At 36.4% G+C, this 22,861-nt stretch overlaps 1 protein-coding gene across 1 annotated transcript in view; it reads left to right on the forward strand.

Annotated features, from left to right (window-relative positions):
• Positions 1 to 22,861, forward strand: part of PTPN4 (protein tyrosine phosphatase non-receptor type 4) — a 244,163-nt gene that overhangs the window by 189,853 nt on the left and 31,449 nt on the right. Inside the window, exons 15-18 of the mRNA XM_044669925.1 lie at positions 2,487 to 2,645; positions 16,622 to 16,781; positions 19,599 to 19,682; positions 19,764 to 19,820. Of these exons, the coding sequence (XP_044525860.1) occupies positions 2,487 to 2,645; positions 16,622 to 16,781; positions 19,599 to 19,682; positions 19,764 to 19,820 (460 nt within the window). The remainder of the gene's footprint in view (positions 1 to 2,486; positions 2,646 to 16,621; positions 16,782 to 19,598; positions 19,683 to 19,763; positions 19,821 to 22,861) is intronic.

The following is a 22,861-nucleotide window of genomic DNA, read 5'->3' on the forward strand; positions in this document are numbered from 1 at the left end:
AGATGAATTTCTGCCATATAAAAGTCAAACTATAATCTGTTATTTTTTACCATCAACTCAATCAGCTAACTGACACAGTGCAGCACCAGGCCTGGAGTCAGGAAGGCTCTTCTTCCTGAGTTCAAATCTAGCCTCAGACACTTACTAGCTGTGTGATCCTGGATTAGTCACTTATAACACCATTTGCCTCAGTTCCTCATCTGAAAAATGAGCTGGAGCAAACCCTTCCAGTATCTTTGCCAAGAAAATCTCAAATGGCAACACAAAGTTGGACACAATCGAACAAAGCAATGAAAATACATTAACCCTTTATTCAGTTTTCTTCTTTCTCTGCTTAAGTCCATTAAGGAAGTATAATAATTAAAAATTTGGTTTGACAAAAATAATAATGGTTAAAAAAAGAATTGTGATCACAGTATATAAAATTAACTTAAGTCAAAATGTTGTTATTAGCTCTTAATAATTTAATTTAATATATAGTAAAAAGAGGGAAACATATGAGGGAAGTAGAAAATATTTCCTGGTCTACCACCCTAGATCTCCTATCTGAAGAAAATTCACCTTGCTCCCTGACAAAGTTCCAATCTCCACGTAGAAGTCCAGTAGCCTCTTCAACAAGGATGTCACCAGCATATGCCTCTTCCTTCAGCTCCAGTCACAACACTGAATCTATGCAGCACAGAATGCTTCTTCAGCTCAACTCACCAATGCTGAATGTGTCCTCCTAAAAAGTGCCTCACAGAATGAGTTGAAGAAAAAAACCTCTCCCTCCTAAAATGCTCCTCAGGAATCCTTGGGCTGGTTTTTTATAAGCAGTTTCTCCTTGTCACTTCCTGTCTCTGTCCCACTTCACAGGAACCAATCACAACCTCCTCATTTGCCTGGTACTGCCCAGGGGGCAGTGCTTGTGCTCTTTGGGAGTGTGAACTTTTTCTGTTAGTGACTTACTAAGTGTTAAGTAGGGGTACTTCAAGTTCTTGATTGATTAACTTAAAATAGACAAAGAGAGTTTTAAATTCTCTTTCACAGAAGGAAAGGAAAGCATATCCTTCAACTAACTCAAACCTTTGCTTTGTATATCAAAGTATGAATCTTGATTTGCTGCAGGCAATTTTCAATTCTATCATTAACTAACTTAATCATCAGTCATTGTAAATAATTGCTAGCTGTGATAATCTGCTAGTGTACCCATAGCACAGGAAGAAGTGAAGCTTGGAAATATCAGAACAGGTAGCAGAAGTATTCTCTTGGATATATATATACTAGAGATATATTAGGACTTGGGGAGTTTCTATCCTTTGGAATTCTCTTGTGTTCCAGAAAAAAGAACCTCAGTTGTAAGCCTCCCTAAATAAACTCTAGCCTCTTAGAAGTGTCATAAATGACTGTATCTCAGTGCTTCATCACTTATAAAGAGTTGAGCCTAATGTTTCCTAAAATACCCATTCATCAAGTATAGATTTTTTTTTAAAAAAAACCCTTACCTACTATCTTAGAATCAATACCATGTATTGGTTCCAAGGCAGAAGAGTGGTAAGGGCTAGGTATGGGGATTAAGTGACTTGCACAGCGTCACACAGCTAGGAAGTGTCTGAGGCCAGATTTGAACCCAGCACCTCCCATCTTTAGGCCTAGTTCACAATCCACTGGGCCACCCAGCTGCCCCCCATCAAGTATAGATTTTTTTAAAAAGTTTTATTGTCCCAGGGAAACTAGGCCACGTGGTCAGTCATTATAAACAAACTCACACATACACTAACATCAGTAGCCGCATCTGGATGATGACCAAACCATTCAAAGTCCCCCCCAAAAAACCAAACCAAACCAAAAAAAAACAGATGTTTGAGCTACCTTAGAAGAAAATGCCTTTTTTTTTTAAAGGGAAAATGCTTGCAAGTTCTATGCAGAGGATCACATTTTCAGAATGTGAGATTCACTCAAAAAAATTAAGAATTAGATAGAGGAGAAAACAAATCCCCTTCAATCAGGGGAACACAATTTTGAAACAAATAATTTTTTAAAATTTAATAAGTAAGGGGCAGCTGGGTAGCTCAGTGGAGTGAGAGTCAGGCCTAGAGACAGGAGGTCCTAGGTTCAAACCCGGCCTCAGCCACTTCCCAGCTGTGTGACCCTGGGCAAGTCACTTGACCCCCATTGCCCACCCTTACCACTCTTCCACCTATGAGACAATACACCGAAGTTAAGGGTCTAAAAAAAAAAATTAATAAGTAGAAAGCCTAAAGTAGTGTCAGTGATTTAATAAATAACATTATATTCATTTCGGTTATTGATGGTAGTCAAAGTACCCACTCTTTATCATGATGATTGACTGTCAGTTGCAAATGTTTAAGTAAGTCCTAAGAAAATGAAAATTTAGGAATATTCAAAGAGATTTTACTTACTTAGAATCTTTTGAGTATAACTTTGCAATTTAAAAAATATGAAAAAAATTTTAATTAAAAAAATTTTATCTAATTTTTATTTAGTCGAAACTCTGCATTTACCCAAGAGGGAACTCGACTACGACCATCCTCAGTTGGGCACTTGGTAGACCATATAGTCCATACCTCTCCAAGTGAAGTTTTTGTGAACCATAGATCTCCTTCGTCAACACAGGCTAATAGCATCATTCTGGAATCATCACCGTAAGCTCTTAATTCATTCAATTCTTTTGCCAACATTTTCTTTAGTGTCTGAAATTCCATAAGTTAAAATAAGATGTGCTACTTAATGTATCATTTCATTTATATATTGCTTAACATTTCTAGTAATTGTGTGCCTCACATGAGTCTGTTTGTATATCAGGATTCCTACTAGTATAGAATTTGTAATTGTCTTGTCATTTTACTGAGTCGGATTATAGCTGAATAATAATTAACCACTCCTGGTTATGGGTATACAGCAGCACTAATGTTATAAGGGAAAAGGGGAAAAGTGGCCTGGAATAGAGGCAGCTCTGATTTTTTTTTTTAATATGCATGGGAAAATCGAAAGAGATGCATCAGAAAAGTGTTGAGTAGCCAGGAAAAATATGAGGCAGTGGTCTTCCCACTCTGGCTTGAAAAGAACCAGTGATGCAGAATGCTTACATTTATATCCTTGCACCTAGATATTGCTATATGATGATAAAACCTTGTATGTACTTAACCACAACAAGTACCTCTTCAACCTGTCCTGTAATATATGCATACCTATACATCACAAAATTTAAAAACTAATTTACTCACTCATATGTCTTCAATACAGACTAAGAGTATTATTCTGGAATCACTAAACTCTTAAGCCATCTCTCTGAAAAAGGTTGCAGAAGGTCCTTGAGTAGGAGAGTAAAAGGGCTTGATTTGTGCTTTAGGGATATCTTGTGTGGCAGCTGTAGAGGAATTGGGCAACAGGACTTGGCAGGTGTAGACTTTGTCCCAAAAATTCTTCTCTTTTCTCTCTACACTCCTAATTTTATCAGCTCCCATTGGTTCCACTAAGGAGGCTCTGGGCAGACAATGCCTAGATTGGTATATCTAGTCTGAGTCTCTGTCCTGATTTCTAACTAACTGTATTTGCAATTTCCATCTTGTTGGTCTATAGATGTCTCAAACTCAGCATTTCCCTATTAGACTTTTTAAACCATTTTACCTTTCTATCAAAATTTCCCTTCTCTGCCTAATTTTCTTATTTCCTTTAAGAATATGCTGTCCTTTGAGGACCATACCAGGTTTTCAACCTAGAATTCATACTAAGCCTCTTCTCTCTCCTCACTCCTTATAACTAGTATAGGTACCAAATAGCATAATACAGGAATAATTGAAGGAAAGAATAATCAAATTTCAAGGACAATTAGGAAACAAAACTATTATAGTTAGAAATCTCAGTGTTCACCTCCTCAGACCTAAACAAATAAACAAAAAGTTCAACAGTAAAGGTCCAAATTAAGTTTGATTAGAACTTCAAGATTTCCTTCAGTCTGAATATTATCATAAGACTAATTTGAGTTTTGTTTATTCAGTTTTTAATCTAACAGTCTATTTGAATTTCAAATGTGAAACATAATAATATAAAGGAAAGAATTCTGAACTTATAGTCAAACCTTTATTCTGATATTCTCTGGATAACTATGAGAAAGTTATTTTCCATCTCACTTTCCTCAGTTGTAGAGTGGGGATAAGAATGCTCCACAGGGGTGTTACAATCAAATGAGATAGTAAATGTGAAAATTTAAAGTACTGTATAATAAATTGTTAATACTTAATTACTTTATTCCCTAAAAGAAGAGTAATTTCAAACATAACTAACCTTACTACTAATTTAATACTAACAGACTATGTGCCACAGACTGTTTTTCTGTAGTGTTCCTAACATGCTATTTCGTGGAATTCAAATATGTAACAACAAATGTGTAAATTCCATTGCTTTGTAAATTCCTGGAGAGCAGAGCATTTTTTTTATTTTTGTCTTTGTATCTCTGGCACCTAGCATAATGCTTTGCACAGAAATCATTGTGGAATTTAAGCTAATTCTTTAAGGTTTTTTCTTTTGCTAAATCTGAAAATAATATAAAAGAATTATTTAATAAAGCATAGGATAATACACCAAAAGGAAAATCTCTAAATCACCCAGAGCACTTGGTTTTTGATAAGGTCCCAGTTCAGTCCCATTATATGCCAACTAGTTCAACCTACAGAAGGACTGACTTTATCTGTAATTCTGACACATAACTCCCTTTAACAGTTTCTCTAGTCAGAAGCCTGTAAGTGTATTGTGGATAAATTCATTTATTTTACTAATATTTATTAAATGCCTATGTTATTGGAGGAATAAGAGAATGTGGTCTCCAATTTAAAAATTAATATAGCTTAAGTCAAAATGACTTTTTAGCAGCTTTGTTTATAAAAAGAGGGAAAGAGTGAAAGTAGAGAAATATAAAAGAAGGGTAGAGAAGATATCTAACCTAACACACTAAATATTTGTTCTGGCACCCAGCTCCACTCAGACAGTGCTCATTATCGCCAGCCGGAGGGCCCAGTGGTGAATTAAACACCACTCAAGAAAGGGGGTGGGGGGGGCGCTGTCCAGTGCTAATCTCTCCAGAAGCCAGGAAAGGAGGGTCAGCTTTTTTCACTCACCCAGTCTGAAGTCCAAAGGGAGAAGATGCAAGAACAGTCTTACCAGAATCAGTTCAAGTCCCCAACCCCAGGTCCTTCAAGCTGAAGATTCAGGACAAAGACCTCTTGGACCGGAAGTTCATCATCTTTTATAGTCCTTTTTTATGTCACTTCCTGTCCCTTCCTCCACTTTACAGGGACCAATTGCAGTCTTTAAATTTGCTTAACACTACCCAGTGGGCTGTCAGTCATTTCTGGAGGCATTTCTCACTCTAGTAAGTGGTTTGTGAACCTCCCCTACTTGGTGTTAAGTAGGGGTGTCTGCTTTTGGTTGATTAAATTTAAAAGTAAGCAAGGGAAGAGTCAATCCCATCTTCACGGTTATGAAAGAGCTTTATTCATTTAAATTTCAGTACATTTAGAAATGCTTTAATTTTACCAGTATTTTAGATGAATGTATAGTATCTTTCTAGGAATTGTAATTTGCTTCATAATACCATATTTATATATTTCACAATTTACAAAGTATTTTCTCCACAACAACAATCTAAAATAAGTAAGCAATAATAATATCATCTTAACCATAGAAATGTGCTAGTTACATATTAACCAGTATAAAAATGAATCCTCATTTGAGATTTCATTTGAATCAGACTATTTCAATATAGTAGAATATAGTAATTAACACCATTCCAACACATAAAATGTAGTAATTTAATTAATGCTGAAGGGGTATGATTTCAGAAAAACCTGGAAAAACTTTAAGACCTGATGTAAATGTGAGCAGAACCAGGAGAATGATTCATAACAACCACAACATTATAGAGACAAACAATATTGAAAGACTTTATAGTTTATAGTTATTTTTAAAAATTAAAATTATGGAATTAATGAGCACCAATAAAAGAATATTTCTATTATTTTCAAAACAGTCTTGCTTGTCTGTTTCCCTCTGAACTACTTCTGTCCCTTTTTGTGTACTTTTTTAAAGATGCATCAGTGTTTTCCTTTTTTTTTGATAATACTGTTTCTAGATCCCCTTTTCTCCACAAATCCTCTCTCCACAAAGAAAAAGAAAAAAACACAGTACTTAAAACAGATAAGCATTGTCATACAAAGCAAATCTAAATATATTCACCATGTCCCAAAATGTATATTTTATACTACATGTTATATCCATCACATCTCTTTTAGGAAGGTGTGGTGGCTAGCAAGATTCATCAAAAGTGATCATTAAATCATTGCATTGTACAGAATTCTAAGTTCTTTCCAAGCTGCCTGCTTTTAATTTTAAAAAATTTATTTCGTTTTCAGCTTAGAATCCTCTCCCTTCTATCTACCATTTTCCCTGAGAAAGTGGAAAAAAATAAAACCTTAACAAATATATATAAACAAGCAAAATAAAGTCCTACATTAACCATATTATCTCTCCAGCCCTCCCGCCAATATCCTAGCAATCAATAGCCATTTGAAAAAAATGGGACAAATTATTTATACCATTCTAACTAAATTGCAAGTACACTATAATGATTTATGACATCTTTATTTCCTTCCAGTACTGTGTACCAAGTTTAGTATAAATAACTTATTTGTCCATCATTATAAAATATCTCTTCAATTATTTTTACTGTGATTCCTGCTGACATTATTTGTAGGCATTTGCAAATATTATTATGGTTTAGACTATAGAGGCCACGTATTATCCTTAGAGTTCCCAGCTCTCCCAACTGTGGATTTGAGCCCTTACCACACACAGGCCAGGCCTTAACCTTACTCTCCAGGCTCCAAACCAAGCCAGTTTATGAAACCATATTATTCTGTGTTCTTGAGGAACCCTCTGACTCTATACTTCCTCACATCCCCACTGAGAGTCTTAGGTATTAGGGGTCCTAGATTATGGATCTTACAACTACAGAGAGCAGAGAGAAAATAAGGCACTGTGAGTGGTAACAGCTTAACAGATTAATTTTGGAGTTGTAAGGATCTTCAGAAAGCCTTGCCAAACATATCTTTTTCAGGGAAATTTCATTCTTATTTTTATGTGTCTGTTGAGCTCCTTTGTATTTTATTGACTTTGGATATATAAATTAATGCAATACTAAATTTGAGACATTGCTTTTGAGTTTTTTGTATTTCAATATAATTGAACTTGTACTACTAACAAGTTAAAATTTGAAAGACTCTACTATCCTTCTCTGAGGCCTGGGGTTAAATATAGATGAGTTATAGTGGCATTCAAAGGCATATAAAAGCAGTGGATAGAATATTGGACCACAGGTCAAGAAGTCCCAGATTGGAATTCATCTTCAAACACTAGATATGTGACCCTGCGCAAGTAATCAGAATCTGTATGCCTTGGTTTTCTCAAGTATGAAATGGGGATTATAATAACACCAACCTCCTTGGTTGGTTGTGAGGATCCAGTGAGATGGTATTTATAAAGCACATAATACCAGGCCTGACACAAATCAGTCATTTAAAAATGCTTATTTCCTTTCTTCCTTCTTTCATTAGCCTTTATTATAAGAGAATATATCAAAATGAGACATGTTTTAAAAGAACTATCTCTTTTATAAGGAATATTTTATTAATGTATTCCCAAAATGTAAATACTTTAATTTACAATTTAATCCCTTATTTTCTGTCTTAGAATTAATACTAAGTATTGATTCCTCAACAGAAGTGTGATAAGAACTGGGAAGTTGCCATAAATGACTTGCCTAGGGTCACACAGCTAGAAAGTGTCCAAAGTCAGATTTGATCCAAGGACCTCTCATCTCCAAGCCTGGCTCTCTATCCACTGAGCCACTTAGCTGCCCCCTAAAATCAAAATTAATCCTAATCTTATAAAATAGGATTTTATCTATTGGGAGTCTACAGTATTGTTCTTTTAAAATATATCGGGGGAAAAATCATAAAATAAAACTGAATGTCATGTAATTAAAATAGCCATTTTTGACCGAGAGAAGCAATGAGGAAATTTACTTTCTTCTTTTCATTAAAGAGGAAGAATATTCTGAGGAGGGTAGAATAAAGTGCCAATCAGTTGGCAAATGGCTAAACAAATTATGGTATCTAAATGTAATGGTATATTATTGTGCTATATATAAGAAGTCAGATTAACAATATTTATTAACCTCCTACTCTGAGCCTGTCATTATGCTAAGCACTGAGGATACAAAAGCAAGAGCAGTCCCTGCTTTCAAGGAGCTCACAATATAATGGAGAGAAAACATGTAAATAACTATGCTTGATAAATGTCAAATTCCTTCAGAAGGAAGCCTTTAGCATTAAGGGGCACTTGGAAGGGCTTCTTGCAGAAAGTAGTTTTTTAGCTGAGATATGAAGGCAGACAAGGAAGCTAGGGAGATAATTCCAGGCATTAATTACTTACTGTGTGCCAGGCACTGTGCTGAGCTTTGGGAATACAAAGAAAGCCCAAAGATATACTCCTTGCTTTCAAAGAATTCACAAATTGAGAGGAAGACAGCAATTTTAAAGCTGAAAAATGGAGAGGAGGTGAGAATACTCAGTGCAAGAGGGTGATGGAATCCTGCAGTCAGGGTGAGAAATAACCTGAGGGTGTGGGAGATATTAAATTGAATTCATTCTTCAGAATGACTATTTTCTGGAGATCATTGAATTCAGGACAGCCAGACAGGAAGCAATGAGGTGAATTTCCTGAATTCCCTCTTCAAAATCTGAGAGGAGCTTATCAAAGCTCAGCACCAACCAGAGGAAGAAGGTGCCCCAGAAGCAGAGGAGGAAAGGAAAATCTAAGAGAACTATAAAGGTAGGAACGACTTTAAAACCAAACAGGGATTATAGCCATTTTGTCCTGGAAGTAATAGTACACGATGGGAGTTTGCTTAATATGGGCCCGATATGGTCAAACTTCTACTTTAGGAAGATCATTTTGATAGCTGAATGGAAGATAGACCCAAAGGAAGAGAGACTTGAGACAGGGGCACTATCTAGAAATCTGTTGCAGTAGTCCAGGGTTGAACTGATGAAGGCCTGCACTGTGGTAATGGCAGTGTCAGTAGAGAGAAGGAGGCATATATGATTGATGTTGCAAAGGTAAAATGCACAGCATTTAGTAAAAGACTGGATTCATAAAGAGGGGAGTCAAGGAAGCAGAGAACCTGGGGATACTTGAATGAACTTACATGAACAAAGACGAACAATTTTGGAAGATTCAAGAACTCTGATCAATCTAATGAGCAACCATGATTCCGGAGGATTGATATTAAACTGTGCTATACACTTTATGACAGGTGATCCTTTGCATTTAAGATGTATTCAAGATGACACATGTTTTGGATTAGGCACTATGTGGGATACTATTTTGGTTGGCAGTACTTGTTTATTACTAGCATTTTATTTTTCTTTTCAATTTGAAACTAGAGTGGAAAGAAGAGAAAATAAATGCTTATTTGTTGGCAGAAAGGGAAAAAGTAAAGCACTGAAGTCAGGATTTAACTAATTTTTAACTCTGAGGAGTTAGAAAGTTTTTTAATTGTCATTCAGGAAAGACTATCTGTGCTGGCTGAAGAAATGTCAGAAGTTAGCAATTGTAAGGATTAAAGTTGATTTTGTCTGTAGTCTTTCTCATAGATGAAGTAAAAGTATCATTTTGATCTTTGTTTTATTGTATATTATACTGTTGTTTTGGGAGGTGGAGTTTTAAACCCTTACCTTCCATCTTAGAATCAATACTGTGTATTGGTTCTAAGGCAGAAGAGCAGTAAGGATTAAGGCAATGGGAATCAAGTGACTTGACCAGAGTCACACAGCTAGGAAGTGTCTGAGGTCAGATTTGAACCCAGGACCTCCCCTCCAAAATGCTTTTTTATATTTATAAGTAAATGTGGTAAAGTGCAAAATCAATAACTTTTTAGGATAATATAGTTTTTTTTTAATTGAAAATACTTTACTTCTAAGTGAGTAAGATAGACTTACTTAGGCAGTTAACTGTGCAGCAGAGGAATTCTTTCTGTAGGGCTTGGTTGCTTGGCCTTAGTTGACAACTTCTTGGTAGGCCTTAACCTCTTTTTTAATTAGAGCCACCTTCACCACCACCTCCCCCCCATTCTGCCCCCTTCACTGCTCTAAGCCTTGTTGTTCTTGCCAAGTACACAATGTCTCTTCACCCTATTATACTTGACAGATTTTTTTACATTGGCCCCAAAATAGGAATTTCTATTAGAACTGGCCTATTTAGTGATACTATTTTAACTTAATTATAATTCCCCATTATAATTTTTAGTTTGCCTATAAAACTCATCACTGGCTAAAGCAGACACCCAGATCATTTTTTAAAAAGTAAGCTGCAGAATGACTACATGTTAAATGGAGAGACATAGCTTCTGTACAGATTACGCTGGTTTGTGAGTACTCTTTGAATATATATCTTAGAAACATAACTAATAATAGCTACTTGAAAAAAATAAAAGTTTCATTTATTAGGGGGTTCATGTCAACATAACTGCTTAGGATTTTAAGGCATGAAAAGATGCAAATTTAATTGTTTTGTTGTGTTATGCTACAAGTCAGTCAAGAGTTGGTTCCTAGAATTCAGGTTAACTAATCAGTCATTATGTGTTACTTTTTCTCTTTTTTCAGTCAGTACCTGTGACTTCATTACTGTGAGAAATTTTAGATAGGCTACTCCTCTGTAGCTTATCATTCTGATTTCTCATTACCTCAGACAGCTCCTGAAGCAATTTCCCAGTTGGTCATAACACAGTTAGTGTCTGTCAGCTAAAGAACTTGTTCTTTGTGACTCCAAGGTCATTTCTCTCTACCCATTGTATCTCATTTACTTTGTAGATGTGATTTTAATAAAAGAAAAAAGTCTTAAAAACATTAACTGCTTGGAAGGGAACCTTTGTTTGCATTTTGGAGACTCTCCTAAAGATTTAGCTCTCTGTCTCAAAGACTTAACGTCCTACTTTAACGACCCACACTTAATACTGCTTCACTCTGGATAGTAGCCCAAACCTGGTAGCCTTTACAAAATCAGAAACCGAAAGCCAGGGCAGAAGACACAATACTTACTATGTTCTGCTATATTGATTTGTTCACCTATTCCATACCTTGAGATCATCCCATTCCATTTCATAGTCCTGTTTGTTTTCTTCTTTCTTTCGCCTGTCTTGCATCATAATCTGTGCTTTATATTTGGATTCCTTTCCTCCCAACAGCCTCTTCCTAACTGTTGACACCTGTCCTGTTGTTCCTAGACCATGACTTTCTGTGCCCCTCCTTTTCTAGAGCAGTTGTGTCAACCTTAATTAGAAACAAGAACCACTAAACATTATACATAAGGAACCCTGTGGAGACACACTGACTTAGAAAATCACACATAAACATAATCTATGTTTTCTAATATTTTTAGTTATTATTTTACTTAATATTTCCCAATTATACTTTAATCTCTCTCAGCCATACTTGGAAGTATTGTGGTCCACATGGGACCTTCTTACTCTATCTACTGAGGCACCCAGACACCCCAGTATTTGACACTCTGCTCTAGATCACCTACTGTTGATATCAATATTCTCCTCTAGATTGGTTTAATTCCCTTAAATTCTGATTTGGTTCTACCATTAAGATACATAGTACCCACATACCCAGCTTATAAATTAATTGTTCTTCTACCCCTCTTTCAATGATCTACCCACCAGCCAAGTCTCACTTTCAATTCTGATACCTTTTGACCTTCCCCTGATCTATAGCCTCCCATTATCCAGTGCTGACAGTATTCCATGAATGTTTCTATAAATTCCAACTGAAATTATTTTAGTTAATCCTGTTAGAATATACTACAACCTGAGCTCTGTTTGTTCATCTCCATAGGAAAAACAAAGTGGATGAAGAATGGCCATTGTCTGACCTCTAATATGCATTTAAACCCCATTGCCTTCCAGATATATGAATACTTCAGCATATGAAGTTGGTCCAGCATATATCTTAGGCAGACATGGTAGATGGGCAATGAGCTGGACCTAAAAATGCAAAAAATTTAACATTGAATTCTGTTTGGAAAATTATACATTGTTTTCAACCATCTCACACTAGTCAACACCTCTTTTTTTGTTACCATTAAAATTCTCTGGGGACTATATATTAATTTATAGTTATTTATTAGATAGTGAAAGCAAGTTGGAGAGAAAGGTACATATTCACATGGCTGTGCCTAATTAATCTGATTTTGCCACTCACCTTTTGTCTATTTGGTGGCCAAGAGAGACCATGGGTGAGTTGCCTGGTCAGGAAAAGTCAAAAGCCAGCAAACTGCTTCCTAGCACAGAGGCCATGCACAAGCTGTGCCATCAGCAAGTCCCCACACCCAGAACCTGACTGCTTCTTGATCCCTAATTTATAACTCCAGTGTCATCATTCCATTTGAGTCTTCCTGATTGGACAGACTTGATCTCAAATCTTCTGGTTGCAGGAGTCATGGTTGACAAGAGGCAAGTGTAATGCAGGATTGATGCAAGATCTCTTGCATTTGCAAAATCACCCTAGGCAATCCTGGCAGTTAGGGAAATGGAACTTTGACCCAGCAAGTCCCTGTCTCAAGACCTGACTGTTGGAGCTGGGACTATAAATACTCCTGGAGAACCAACCTGTGAGTTCTTATTTCCTTGACCTCACCCAGACATCCAGCTACCCCCTGGACTTCCCCTTGGGGCCCCAGGAGGTGGGATTGGTGGGTTGTGGAATGTGGGAAGGAATTAGTTAAGTTAGCCTATCCAGGACACCCCTAAACCAAATCATTACCCACTTTTGTCAAGCTAGTAGATCACTCTACATCAGGGCAGTGGAATTTATCCCTGGCTGAGGGGCCAATTCCCTCAGCCTGATCTTACCTTCTGAGATCCTCTGCCAGCACTGGCCATTCACCCCTAGCAAAGCTTCCCCAGACCCTAACCCCCTTCCCTCAGTTTACCCTTGTGTTTTAAATAAACCCCTTGCCTGATTCTGAGAGTTTCCATAGTTTGTTTATGACATCAACCAGGGCTAAGGGGCTGAGGAGAAGGAGGATATCTACCACTTGTCTCCAGAGGGGGTTAGACCAGGCATCCATTTTATTCAGGAAGTGAGACTGGTTCACTTCCTGTTGGTTGCTGGTTTCTCACCAGCAGGGAGGGGCTCCTCACTCCCAACCTTAAGGGAGCCTACAGGCAGCAGGGAGACTGACTGGACATCTCAGCTCAGGCCCACACATCCCTGGCTGTCTCAAATCAACAAATCCTGTAGTTGTAGGCTCCCTCGCCCAGGAGGCTTACTGGTACCACCAGCTCCCCTATTATTAGCCTATTTACCCCCCTATTATAGCGTCTTCCCAGAAGCCAGGAAGCCATGAGACTTATGAGGCCTCTCACGTCTTCACACCCAATCAAAGCCTGAGACCAAAATGAATTTTCATTATTTTCCTTTTTTAAAAGGAAAAGGGTACAATTTATAGTAAATTTACACAATTTTTAACATCAGTATTTTGCTTATTTATGGCTGTGAATCATGTTCAGGGAGGATCGTGACATCCAACTTTGACCCAACTCTCACTTGTGGCTCCAAGAAGCTGTAGTATGTTCAGTGGCCACATTATACCCCAGGAATCCACATGCCTCAAACCTTTCCACGAAAAGGGAGGCATCTGCCCCAAGCATGTGAAGACTATTCCTGGCAGAATGGGTGGATCAGAACAGTCTGTTCCAATGGCCAAGAAGGCAGTTGCAGTACTTAGAACTTGGTCAGAAAGCGAAGACACCAAGGCTTCATCCTAGATTATTGACAGGTGTCCTGACTTTTGTACTGCCATTGGACTTCAGTGAGTCTGGAAGAAAAGCTTACAACTTGTGTAATTCTGCCTCACTTAAATCCAACATCACCCTGTGATATCATTAGTCCTCTTCCATAATGAAGAGTGAACAACAACATGGTTGTGAATCATGAATACTACAGACTCTGAAGAATCAGAATCATGGGTACTCAAAGGGCAGTGGAAATGTAGTAGATGCAAATAAGATTAATCTTTTAAAAACCTATTTGGAGGGCAGGTGGGTGGCTCAATGGATTGAGAGCCAGGCCCAGAGACTGGAGGTCCTGGTTTCAAATCTGGCTTCAGATATTTCCCAGCTGTATGACCCTGGGCAAGTCACTTAACCCCCATTGCCTAGTCTTTACCACTCTTCTGCCTTATAACCAATACACAGTATTTGATTCTAAGATGGAAGGTAAAGGTTTAAAAAATAAAGAAAAAAGAAAACTATTTGCAACCAAGACAAAGCATGAAAGATATTATCCAAGAAATATATGGTCAGGATTTAGAGCAAGGCCAAGAGTTAACATTTGTACAGCCTGAGTACAGCACTGAAGAACAAACACACACATACTTTTTTTTAACTTAAATTTTTTTTCAATTAACAAGCATTTATTTTTCTCTCTCAGTATCCATGTTACTAAATAGTTTTCTTGGCTCTGTTCCCGTCACCCTACTTCTTTCAAAGAAGTCTTTTCTGAACTCATCCCTTTTGTCATTTCTGATAGCATAATCTTATTCCAGTAAATTTATACATTAAATTTTTTTCAGCCATTTCCCAGTTGATAACCTCTTAGTTTCCAGATCTTGACTACAACAAAAATAGCTTGTATAAATATATTTGTATATTGGGATGCTTTTTTTCTTTCTAAGCAGTAAAGTGGCAGAGTGCATTGTGTGGGTGCTGAGCCTAGAGTTCAAATCCAGCCTCAGACAGTTGTGTGACCTTGGATCTATCACTTTGAATATTTCTGTCTCAGTTTCTTCAACTGTAAAATGGGGGCCATGATATTACTTTCCTCACAGGAGTATTGCATGGATCAAATGAGATATTTATAAAGTACTTAGGACTTGGCTTGGCACATATAGACATTTAATAAATGCTTATTCATTTCTGTCCTTTTCCTTTCCCTTTCTTTTATCTTCCGGATAGTACCTATGTAATGTTAAAACACACAAAGAAAGTCTTCTGGGTGGGCTACCTTTGGTGGATTGATGGAGGTATATTAATAAGTGAAAAATCAGTGGAGGTTCTTGAATAATAAATCACCTAGAATGAGAAGGTATGGATTTTTGGAATATTATTCCTTTGAAGTAATCCATATCAATGATCTTTGAAGTATTAAAATAGAGAAGTTCCTGCCCACATCTCCTTCAGCAGATCCTGTCCCTGGGAGTGGCTACCACAAGAGAGCACAAACCTCCATGTCAAAGTAGCACAGAAAGTTTCTACATGCCAGGCAAAGAGCAGAAAATGTTACCTGAGATCGGAATTCAAGTTCAATTTATAATATAAAAACATTAGATTTAGGGATTGTTTTTAGACCTGACTCAGCCAGTTAGTGGCCATTTGACTGCAAGAATGATACTTAACTAACCTGAGTCTGTTTCTGCATTCTTAAAATTAAAATTAGAAATTATAATTTTTCACTACCTTTCAGTTTGTTGGAAATAGTCTTCCATAAGGATCTAGGTACTATCCAAATGGGAGTTATATATTTTTTTATGAATATGCTCTGTTATTTCATATCCTGAGTTAATTTTCTCCCTATTCTCCCTTTTTCTTTTTCCACCTATTTTCTCATGCCCACCCTGAATTCTTGATCCCTCAAATATGTTCCTGGCTATATTTTTTGCTAGGGTTTGTTTTCCTTACTTCTTGGTCTTTTGCCTATATTCTTTTCTAGTCTTCTGCCTGTGCTTCTTGTAGTCAATCTCAGAAACCCCTGGATCTACTTATTCATCTCTAAACCTTGCTTGTGTCTTCTAGTTTGGCCTAATGTTCTAGATGCTGACCTTGACTCTGACCTCAAAATTCTTGATTATTGTCTTTCTCCTTTTTACAAATTGGCTCTCCCTAGATTCTAAGAATTTAGCAGAAGAAGTAGTTCAGAAAAGGATCCTTAAACTATATAACAGGAGTTCACAATTTCATATGTTCTTTTGTGAATGTTAAATTTTTCATTTTTGTCAATTAAAGTCATAATAAAAAACAAAATTTTAATTTTAAAAAGTGAAGGAAAACAAAGGGAGACAAATCACTGGAGAGAAAAAAAGCAGCCTCTATCAACACATTTATTAAACATTTAATATGTGATATGATGAACACTGGGAATACAAAGAAAGAAAATAATGTGATACCAGGCCTCATTGTTTTTTCCAGGAACATTCCTAAAATATTTCACCTTATTCAAAAATGTTTCCCTTAAAATGTATTTTTATGCATATTTACCTTGATTGAAACTAATATGTGAAAGTCAGAACTTGAGAAAGAAGCGTATTAGATCTATATTATTTGAAGGTAAAAGTTAAAGGATTTCATTTAGATAATGCTGAATTACTATATTGAAGCCATCCCTAGTAAACATTGTAAATACAAAGGTTGTTTGGCCCTCTTTTAACTTGATGTGCTGCCTACTAAGACTATTTTCAGGAAATTGTCTTCTCTTTCTTATTTTTTCCCTCTTTATTCTAGATCTCAAGAGAACTCTGAAGATGGGCAGCCTCCTGCCTTACCACCTAAACAATCTAAGAAGAACAGTTGGAACCAGATTAATTTCTCATACTCCCAGCAAGACCTGGACAACCATATTAATGAAACATTTGATGTTCCTACTTCACCAGAAAAATCTACAGTCAGTTATTAGTTGACATGTATAAATTTTATATTTTTACCATTATTTTTGTGTATTTAAAATGTGCAGCATATCTTATAAATGGATCTGATTATAGTAGTGTTATTTTTCCACCTTTCTACAATGCAGATGAATTTTGTAAATTCCCTTTTACTGGTCTTATTCCTCCTATCAAACTTCAGGGTTTGGAAGTCGGAGACTGTTGTGTTTTGTTGCATAGTATGTAGAATGTTCCCAGCACATCTCACATGTCTATAAAATCAGTCAACACATTTATTAAACACTTGATATGTGCTATGATGAGCACTGAGAATAAAAAGAAAGAAAATAATGTGATAAAGCTATACACTTTTCAAAATGAATGGGGGAAGAAATTTAATTTAAGTACTTTAGTAAACTTATTTTATAATTTTGGGCAATGAATTAAAATTCATTGGCAGTCCTAGGAGTGTTCATCTTCCATTGTATAAATTGTCCATATACCTAAAAAGTCTTAATCACCCTATATTTGGGGCATGCTTTTATCTTAGGGCTTTTGGTGGTTATTAACCTTAGAAATTTTAACAAGTTTAATATTGTTCAATTCTTTAGGCATTTTTGTCTCTTTTTACAAATGGATAGATTAAGTGGGAAATATTTTCCTGAATTTCAAGTTTCCCTCTATTAACAGGCATCAAGATATGAAAATAATACAGTAGAAATGGATAAATATGATCATAGGTAGAAATGGATAAATATGATCATAGGTAGAGAATAGAAAAAGGCCATTGCATTTGAGGAAGGCCAAAAATAGCATTTGCACTCAGTTCAATAAAATCTAAGCCCCTACTCAGAACAAGGGACCATAATAGGTGCTGCAAATAAAAAAAATTTTTTTTAAGAAACACTTCCTTCTTTTAATAGCTAATATTCTAATAAGTTATACAACAAGGGCAGTTAGGTGGCTCAGTGCATTGAGAACCAGGCCTGGAATCAAGAGGACCTGGGTTCAAATTTGGTTTCAGACACTTCCTAGCTGTGTGACCCTGGCAAGTTACTTAACCCCAATTGCCTAGCCTTTATCACTCTTCTGCTTTAGAATCAACATTTAAAATAAATGAATACGTTATACAACATGTTATCATGAGTAACAATAAATATTTTGAGACAGGAAAAAGCATTAAAATGAGGAAGGTGGTAACATTAGCTTAGATTTGAAGTAACCTAAATATTTTAAGAGGCCCAAATGAGAAGGAAGTGTGCCCTGGGTCTGGAGGAGAGCCTCTACAAAGCTACAGAACCAGGACAATGTTTGATTCACCAAACATGCCAATTTGGTGAGACCATTGTGTTTGTGAAAAATATGAAATAAATTTGGAGATGTAGGCTGGAACCAGTTTGTGAAGGACTTTAAATGCTAAGCTATTTTCTCTTAGGATATAAGGGAACTACTGAACATTTTTGAGTACAGCAATTCAGTGCCTATATTTTAGGAAAATTCCTTTGGCAGCTGTGTGGAGAATGAATTGAGGAAAGGAGAAGCTGAAAATAGAGAGATTAGATGAAAGGTTATTGTGATAATCCTTGGGAGAGGTGATGGGAGCCAGATATAGAGCAGTGAAGTTGCCCAAGAAAGAACAACAGGGGAAAATGTGAATATCAGATTAACAAGGCTTGATACTTGATTGTTGATTGAGGAAGAGAAGAGCCATGTGGCTGAAGCTGCAAAGCTAAATGGTTAAAAATATGGGGGCAGCTGGGTAGCTCAGTGGAGTGAGAGTCAGGCCTAGAGACAGGAGGTCCTAGGTTCAAACCCGGCCTCAGCCACTTCCCAGCTGTGTGACCCTGGGCAAGTCACTTGACCCCCATTGCCCACCCTTACCAATCTTCCACCTATGAGACAATACACCGAAGTACAAGGGTTTAAAAAAATATATGGTAAAGTCTTTAGCAGAAAAATATTTAAATCTGGAGGCAGTATTGTTTTTATCAGAAGAAATTAAGTTCCAGTATAGACGTGATACATTGAAGATGTACATCTTAATGTGATACATCCATTGGAGATAAATAGCAGACTATTGGTGATCTGTAAACCTTAAAATCCTTAAAAGAACTTGTAGTTAAATATATAGATGTGAGAATCATTTGTGTAATCAAATTTCTAGGACTCGATAAGATCATGAAGAGAGGAAATATTGAAAGAATAAGGGAAATCTCTTGCATTAGAGCCTTCAGAGTCATTCATGCTAAGTGGGATAGTAATGGCATTCTGGCATAGGAACCTGAGAAAAAGAATATTGGGATAAGGAGAAGGAAAATCAAAAGAGTATTATTTCAGAAGCCAAGAAGGAGCAGTGCCTAGCACAATGCCTGGTACATAGTAGCCACTTAATAAATACTTGTTGATTAGCTGGATATGGTAGCACACACCTATAATCCCATCTAGGCAGAAGACCAGCTTGCTGTTTGGTCACTTGGCCTCAGTGAGCTATGCCTTGAGGAGGTATTTGCACTGATTTCAGTATTAATATAGACAGCCTCTGGAAGCAGGGACCACTTGCTTACCTAAGTAGGGGTGAACCTACTAGGTTGCCAGGTTGGAAATGAAATAGGTCAAAGCTCCCATGCTGAGCGATAGTGGGATCAACCCTGTGAGTAACTCTTTCTACTCTAGGTAAGATAAAGAGATTCTGTCTCTTAAAAACAACCACCAAAAACCAAGAACAAAAAAACCCTTGTTGACTAATTAATTGAATGATAGAGTATCTGGGTCAGAGAAATACAAACAATTTGACATTTAGAAAATGACATGCTTTTTTACCCCTTTTTCTTCGTTAGCCCAATGGTGGTATTCCTCATGATAATCTTGTTCTGATCAAAATGAAACCCGATGAGAATGGAAGGTTTGGATTCAATGTAAAGGTAATTGGGTTAACTTTATTTTTATATTATGAAATTTTTCTTCATTATGAATTTGACACTAACAGTACTATATTTTCTAAGGGTGGATATGATCAGAAGATGCCTGTGATAGTTTCTCGTGTGGCTCCAGGAACATCAGTAAGTTTTCTAAATTTTTCCATTTTTAGGGGGTTGTTTAAAAGGCATATTATTCGTTATCTTTGTTCTTTAGTAAAGTGAAATTAACCACTTTTTCCTTTAAATTTGTCAGTGAATAAATGGATATGTTAACTGAATCTATGCTATTGAAAACATTCCTTAATTTTCTTTTGGGGTAAATTTTTTAAAAATCTGTGTGAATTTCTGTCTCAGTTTTCTGACCACATCTATCAAAAGATAAGTCAGCTCTGTGAACTTTGAGCTTCAAGTAAAAGCAAATTGAAATTTTTCATGTAAAATAATTTATTAGCATTTCTCATTATTAATTAGATTATTTTACCTTTTAAAAAAAGTGGAAGTGAAAATAAGTTGGAATATGTTCACCCTTAGATATATGACTCTTAATTATTGAAAAACAGATTATCCTCATTTATTCTAGTCTCCATGTACCACTGATCCCATCTCTTCCAAAATATGGCCCTCGGGATCATCCTCTCTCTTTCTAATCTTCAATCTCTCCTTTTCTTTCTGTCCAGAAATGTACCCAATGATTGACCTTTTTAAAAAACTCTCACTAAATCCTGCCATCTCTGCTTTCTCAGACAAACTCTGAAGAAAACATTTTATAATCAGTATCTCATCTTCCTCTCCTATTGTCCCTATAATCACTGCAGTCAATCTGGCTTCTACCAAACCTCATCACACTACTGAAGCCGCTTTCTCCAAACTTACTAATACTCTCTTAATTGACAAATCAAGCATCCTCCCTTAAAATTTCATGTTATTTTGTAAATTTTCATATACAACATAAGACAAAAAAAAAAGAATTATATTTGAAACCAACTGTTAGTTCACTTTGTATCCCTTGTTTTTTTAAAAAGTAGAATTTAGTGGGCAGCTGGGTAGCTTAGTGGATTGAGAACCAGACCTAGAGATGAGAGGTCCTGGGTTCAAATCTGGCCTCAGACACTTCCCAGCTGTGTGACCTGGGCAAGTCACTTGACCCCCATTGCCTACCCTGACTACTCTTCTGCCATTGGCTCCAAGACAGAAGGTAAGGGTTTAAAAAAAAAAAAAAAAGTAGAATTTATTCCACACATTGCTTACAGAAATATTCTGATTGTGATTCCTTCTACTTGTTCTCTTCTGTGCATTTTTTAAAAAGGGGTTCAATGGGAAGGGAGATGGGGTGGCACAGGTTGTCAGAGGTTCAAAGCAAAAAAAAATAAAATTGACAAAATAATAAAAAATTGTTTAAAGGATGTTAGATTTGCTGTTTTGCTACTCTAAAGCATTTGTTTCTCTACAGCATTCATACTGTTGGCCACTCTCTGAGGTTTCATGAAACTGCTCTCTTCTGATTTTCCTCCTAAGCACTCTTTCTCTCCCTTGATAATTCTAGAACATCATGTGTGTCATGCTTAGTAACTTTGGGCCAAGACTATCTTAGGCTTTCTTCTCTTTTCTCACACATTTTGACCTTATGTGCACTTCAGCCATCAGCTTTATGCAAATACCTCCCAGATCTATGTATCCATCCTTAGTCTTTTTCCTAAATATCAGTCCCATCTTACCAATTGCCTTTTGGACATTTAAAACTGGATATTCAATAGATATTCCAAAACTATCATATCCAAAACAGAACTTAATACCTTTTCCCCAAAACCCACCCCTATTCCAAACTTCCCTAAAACTATTGAGGACACCAACATTTTTCCAGTCATTAGAATCTGCGATCTCAGTGTCATCCTTGACTCCTGACATTCCTGCACCCCACATGACAAATTATTTGCCAAATTGTATTATTTTTATTACTTTATGTAGTTTGATGGCACAGTGGATAGAGTACCTGGCCAAAAGTCAGGAAGACCTGATTTCAGATATAACTTCAAACATTTTATTAGCTGTGGGGGCCCTAGGCACATCACTTACCTTCTGTTTTTTTGTCTATAAAATAGGAGTATTAGTAATAGCACTTACATCCCCATTAATAATAGCACAAACACAGCACCAATGATAGTGAGAATTAAGTGAGGTAATATTTGTAAAGCATGTAGTACAACGCCTGATACATAAGTATACATTAGATAAATGTTAGCTTTTTAAATTATTGTTATTTACAGAGGATCTCTCACAAAAATCTCCTCTCCGTTAATCCCATGACTGCCTTAGTTTAGGTACTCAATCACTTCTCACCCAAGACTGTTTAAATAGCTTTTTTCTTCTTCCTACCTCAATCTGCCTTTTACTATGATGCTAAAGTGATTTTCCAAAAATATAAGTATTGACTGTTGTCCCATTGTTCAGCAGCCTCCAGTGGTTGGCTCTCTTTTACTTCTACAAATATAAATTCTTTTCTCTAGCTTGTAAAGGCTTCAAACCTGATCCCTTCCTACCTTTCCAGGTTTTTAGTCATTACTTTTGCATTTAATTATTTTCTTCTGCCATTAACAGGCTTTTTCTTTATTCCATCCCAATAAACTGTTGAAATTATTTCATTGCCATTTAACAGCTCAGTATAGGAAAGAGGATGTGATCAAGCAGAGCTCACTTACTTTGGGATAATGCATTGTATGCAGCAGATTGTGACATGACTTAGCTGTTTCTAGCATTGCGTGCGGATCACAAAAGGTATTTAGTATATATGACAAAGCAGAAAAACTGAACCACTTCCCAGATGGATACTTCCTATATCACATCTTCACTGTGGCATGGCTTTAATTATTTAAATTTGTAATGTCATGCCTTTCTAAAACACTATTGTACGTATTTCATTTAAACTAGAAAAGCACATTTAACAAAGCTCTCTAGTCATATGAAAAAATGACCCTTGAATAGAGAAATGCAAATTAAGACAATTTTGAGTTACCTTATCACTTATGACTTTGACTCACACTTAACAAATTGGCTAATATGACAGAAAATGGAAATGACAATGTTGGAGAGGGTATGGGAATATTGGACCACTAATGTACCGTTGGTGACATTGTGAACTGATTAACCATTTTGGAGAGAAATTTGGAACTATGCCCAAAGGTCTA

Source organism: Gracilinanus agilis, chromosome 3 (assembly GCF_016433145.1).
Source record: "Gracilinanus agilis isolate LMUSP501 chromosome 3, AgileGrace, whole genome shotgun sequence".
Classification (NCBI taxonomy): domain Eukaryota; kingdom Metazoa; phylum Chordata; class Mammalia; order Didelphimorphia; family Didelphidae; genus Gracilinanus; species Gracilinanus agilis.